This window comes from Aphanomyces astaci, assembly GCF_000520075.1.
Source record: "Aphanomyces astaci strain APO3 unplaced genomic scaffold supercont1.16, whole genome shotgun sequence".
In the NCBI taxonomy this organism is placed as follows: Eukaryota; Oomycota; class Saprolegniomycetes; order Saprolegniales; family Verrucalvaceae; genus Aphanomyces; species Aphanomyces astaci.
Window position 1 is genome coordinate 1 of NW_009798279.1, and position 5,645 is coordinate 5,645.

The 5,645-nt window shown below is 56.7% G+C and overlaps 1 protein-coding gene across 1 annotated transcript; it reads left to right on the forward strand.

Annotated features, from left to right (window-relative positions):
- Positions 1–10: 10 nt before the first annotated feature.
- On the forward strand, positions 11–974 carry H257_07519 (hypothetical protein; the record flags this gene model as incomplete). The annotated part of the gene is made up of 2 exons (XM_009833074.1): positions 11–444; positions 536–974. 2 exons carry the CDS (start codon positions 11–13, stop codon positions 972–974), a joined length of 873 nt encoding a protein of 290 aa, XP_009831376.1.
- Between the last annotated feature and the right edge of the window lie 4,671 nt (positions 975–5,645).

Here is a 5,645-nt window from a genome sequence, read left to right on the forward strand (position 1 = left end):
CCTGCAGGTTATGTCGGATCTGCTGATTTCGAACGAATCGTTCGCGTTTGCTCTCGCCCCAGATAGCAACAGCCTGTACGAGTCATCGTACTTGAACATACGTCTTCGCGTCGCCTGGGGTAGTGTTCTGTTCAACCTGCACGCCGTCGTTCTGCCGATGTACGAACGCCACACGGCTAATTACTGCATCAGCCTCATCGTCCGCACGTTGGATGCCATTGCCCCAATCTGGCGTGACAAGTTGCTAGGGGTGGGCTCCGTTGGTGAGAACACGATGACCGGTCGACATTCGGGAGTCGTCACTCAGCTCGTGGCCATGGCCACGTACCCGACGGTGCGTGCCCCACCAAGGCGACCTGATCATGAAGAAGGCCGCCGCTGCTGTCATGGACCAGACCTGGATAAAGGTCGCCTACGCTTTCTCTGTCTACCTGCGCGACCAAGGTAATTTGGCATCGAGGCGATCGAGGTCGAGCGCGACGGCGCAAACCAGCCCGCCCGTGTATTGATTCGCGCCGCCTGTTCTACCGTCCAGCATCGCCAAGGTGCGTACCGGTGTCTTCATCCACAAGGTCCTGAACCCGTATCGCGATCGTCTCCATCAGTGCTGGTCGCCAGCCAAGGTCGAACAGATCGAAGAAGAGCACAAGATGCTGTTCACGGCATATCGCGATGACACCAATTTCCGAGCGAAGTTGGACAAGCATACGCATATGACCGGCTTCAACGCCGGCTGGAGCGACATTGACAACAACGGTCGAAAGTTAGCGACTATTCGCTCTTTCATGGCCAACCTGGCGGTCGTCTTCGCCAACACCGCTTCGGTCGAGGGCGACTTCAGCATTTTGAAGGGTGAGAAGGACGAGTTCCGCACCAGCCTGGGCCACCTGGCGCTGGAAGGCATATTCCAAGCCAAGCAATTCGAGCAGATCCGGAAACAGTACTCCTTGCTGCTCCCGTCAGCCAGCGCATAATCGGTCTCCAGACTCTCCACGGACCCCTACACCAGCTAATACATAGTCAAGGCTTCGACGAACAATGAACAAATGATTTGATCCTCATTTTCTGCTAGTTTGGGCGCCATTACAGCCTGTGTCACATATGCCACAATTAACATCGGCCGATGTGCCTAAATTAAGCTAATCGTACTAATAGTGGCAAATGCCACTATTTAGGTGGCCTGACAGGAACGTCTTCGTAGATCGATAGGGCAGGTTCCCAGGAAGACTACAGATCATCCAGGCCAAGCCACTCGATGAGGATTTCCCATACCCCATCTCGCAGACGCAGGTCCCGGAGGTCTTCCAGATAAGAACCTTAATCGCCGAACGCAATTTGGGCCTTCAAATCTTCATTGACTTCACGTCCGCCTTGACAGTACGGGCGGAGCCGGCACGCATGGTGCAAGGACGTCGCTCCCAGAGGCACCAGCTGCTGGACTTCCATCAGGTAGTCGGAGACCACCTTCACGACCCGAAAGGGTCCCTTCCAACGCAATGTTAGCTTTCCCGGATGCTGGAGAGCCCGGGCCACCAAAACAAAATCGCCCAACGCAAATTTCGCTAGCTTCACTGAACGTTGACCATCACGACGGTACCGGGCCTTAGCGCGCTTTGCTGCCACGTGCTTGTGCATTATTCCCAGAGCATCTGCGAGCTCTGTCACGTGGCGTATGGCCCGGGACTTAATCCAGTCGATCGTTACCTCCTGGTGCTCGTCCGGGTGGACCAGTCTGGTCAGGGGAGGTGTAGCAGGCAGGCCCGTAAACACCGTCGTTGGCGCTACGCCGTCGAAACGGTCGGCCGGCTACTGATTCAGGGCAGACTGTATCATGGGTAACACCCCCGTCCAATCTCCGGGTTGCAAGCGCATCTTGCTGCACAGTGTCTTCAGGGCCCGGAAGACGATCTGGTTCACCACCTCAACCTTGTCCCGTTGGCCCAGCGGCTGTGTGGTGTGACAAAATGGTGATGAACACCAAACATTCGATCCAGGGTACTGACCAGTTCGTTCTTGAAATGGGACCCAGAGTCGGATACCCAGGTCCTTACCACCCCAAACAGGCCAAAACATTCCATCAACGCCGCGGCTGTCTCTGCTGTAGACGCTGTCGTACTGGTATGCAACCGAATGAACCCCCTCATGTCATCCTTGATGACTAGGACGTATTTCAGGCTTCCAGGAGCCTCTGGGAGCGACAGCCAGTCGAAATTAATCAACTCATTTGGCTTTGTGCATGCAGCGCTTCATCCAGGGACGGGGTACCGTCGATCACCATACAGTGGAGGCAGGCAGTGACGAAGTTCTTCACGTCAGTCTTCAGGGAAGGCCAATCAAACATCTCAGCAACAGATGCCGTCGTCGCTTCCACTCTCCGGTGTCCCGCCACGCCGGCATGGACCACCACACATATACGCACTTGCATACCCAATGTATTTCCCGGGATCCGGATCTTTCCAGCTGCCGTTAGAAAACACTTCCTCTCGGCGCTCCACGAGGCGTATTTTTCACATGTCGGATGGACTGCACTGCAATTCCGTGATCGAATTCACCGTCAGCAACACAAATTCTTCGTGCCGTAACGGGGACACCAGGGCCAGCCTGGACATCTGGGCACTCCAGGACCCGACCGGAAAGCTCCGGTTCGGTCCAGGAGGACTTCCCCAACGGCTCAGGAGATCTGCCCACAGGTTGTCCTCTCCGGCCACACACTCCACTACATACGGGAACGTCGTCATCGTCAGCGCCCAACGCTGGAGCTTGTGAGCCTGGTACTTGGCCATGCTCGAGTTCGACCCCAGGGTGTTAAACATGTACACCAGGTTGCGGTGGTCCGTAAACAATCGGAACCTCCCGGACGGATCAGGAGGTACTCCAGGCGCTTGCATGATTCGACAACCGCAAACGCCTCCTTCTCCACAATCGGCCATCGCCCGCTCGCTCCCCTGAACGATCCGCTCAGGAACGCCAATGGTTCATGTCGCTGGTCGCTCGCCGGCAGTGCCAGATCCTCGACCTGAAACTGTGTCGCAACAGCTCCCCAGAACCCCTCGCTCGCGTCGGTATACAAACATAACATCTTGTCTGGGTGGGACAACGGGACCATACGTTTCAACGTCTCCTTGATTCGGTCGAAACACTCCAGGTGGTCCCCGGAGCACCCGACGGAACTGAGTGCAACACGCGTCAAGGTCGTCTTCTTCCGGGAGTCGGCCGCCTTGGCCGCAATATCCAACAGATTCATCAACGGGGCTACCAGCTCCGTGTACTGCGGTATCCCCCTCACCCAGTTCGTGGCGCACAGGAACTACTGGAGATCCGCTGACATCTGCGGTGACCCCAAATCACACAAGCCCTGATTCCGTTCCGGGGCATGCGCCACGCCGTCCGCCGAAATCTCTTTCCCATACCACACTGTCCGGATGGTGTAAAAAACACACTTCCCGGGGTGCAACTGCAGTCCGTACGCTTGGCAAATCTCAAGCACTTTACGCAGCAGGTGCAACAACTCGTCCGTGGTCTGGGCATACCCCAACAAATCATCCAACCATCTGAGCACTCCGTGCATCAGGAGGCCCCTGAACAACTCATCGACCACCCCTTGGCAATAGGCCACCGCATCGGTCTGGCCCATCAGGACCCGGGTCGGGGTCACAACCCCTACGGGAGTCATGAAGGAGTAGTACTCCTGGGAGTCCGGGCGTAAGGACAGCTGCCAATACCCCTTCATCCAGTCCAGTTTGAAGTAGACTTTCGAGCCCTTCAGTACAACCTTGTCCACCTCGAGATTAGGCATGGGCCAGGGCATCGACTCGGTACACGCATTGATTGGTCTTGAGTCAATCGTCATCCTGAGGTCTCCCGGAACTTTCTTCAGGACAATCCTCGGGACCGAGGCCCAGCGCGATCTAGTGTTGCGGTACACCAGACCCGCTTCTTCCAGCTCCCGAACATGCTTTCCAAGAACGCCATATGGTGGGGGGTAGCGCCGCAGTCCCGACTTCACCGGCACATCCCCTTCCTTGAGGCGCACCTTCCATGGGTCTACTTTCACCGGCGAGCCTCTCCCGACCTTCAGCCGGAACACGTCGCGGAACTCCATCAACAGGTTCCGGAGGTGTCGACAGCTGCTGTTGGCATGCCCGCGGTAGTCGCCTCGTCCACCTTGGCTTCCAGAACAATACGCACCGGACCATCGTCGTCAGGCGCATTTCCCAGTTCTGGCGTTGCATACGCCATCCCTTCGTCGCTGTCGTTTGACAACTCTCCCATCGGCTGGGTACGGTGCATCGCGACTCCTGGAGTCGTGATCGGCTGAACCCCGAAATGCCGACGTTCATTCTCCAGCAACGTCTGTTCATTGTAGCCCAGCTTCTGCATCACGGACAGGTCCAGCGTATACTCAACGGGTGCTACGGTCTCATCGACCCTGACCCGGAGCCCTCGCAACATCAGCGGCCCACACGCGGTCTTTAATTCCAGGCTGCCCAGGCGAACTTGTTTCGTCACAGTTATCATCTGGCTGTCCGCCCCGCACGGTCGAAGTTCCATCGGGCCCATGACCGTAATCTCCGGGGATGCTCCTGCAACCAACAGCGCATAAACCAGGCCTCCGGAGGCCACCGACAAATCAGCTCCTAAGTCCATAAGTGATGCCTGTACGGGAAGGACACCGTCCACAATAGCCGGGTGCTCAGGCCGTTTCGCGTCCGGGACATCCGTCTTCACTGTCGCCACGCGGCCACCAAGTGCTCCCGAGGCTCTTTTCTGGCCGCTCCGGGGCGTTGTGCAGCTGTACGTCGTTCTGTCCCATATCCACATCTTCCTTCTCCGTGCAGGTCCAGGAGCCGTCCCGGGTGTACCGCCATACTCGGGAGCCGCAAACATCGCCGATCTCCCGTAACCCCAGGACTCATCAACCGCCATCGGTTGTCGCTTTCCTTGTGGTGACCGGAACAGCCGCCGCGCCGTTGCACTGATCTGGGGCCTTCCACGGTCCTCAAAGCGGTCCACACACGGTGTTCGGGCCGCAGGACTCGTCGAGCAATCCGACCAGGATCGAGCTCCGACTAGGATCGAGCTCCGACAGAGTCCCAGTGGTCGCTACTGGGTATCTGCACGTCCAAGGCATGCTCATTTCCCGTTCCAGTAAACTCCATGCGTTCAGTCGCTAGCGTTTCTGTAAGGCAGCTAAAGTATTCTTTGTTGTCTTGCGCCGGTGTTCGCAACCGACGACTACCGTGTTCACAACGGTGACCTCGATGACAAATCCAAAAGTAACTTCATTATCCAGTCAATCTCGATGACAAATCCAAAAGTAACTTCATTATCCAGTCAATCAGTCAGTTCCCTCCTTTCACTTCACTACTCTCTACAAGTCATGTATCGGTACAGTGTTCCATAAGCTCGGAGCATATGCCTTTCCGGACCCAGGCCATATTTCACACCACTCAAATGTCTTCTTGTTCCGGACCAACATTCCGCTACCCACACTCAAGCAAGGGGGGTCGAACAGTTCGCTAATGATCGTATCGACGATGGACGCCCGCACCTTGAACGTCAGCGTCTTCGCCGAAGAACAATTCGCCAATGATCGTATCGACGATGGACGCCCGCACCTTGAACTTCAGCGTGTTCGCCGACAG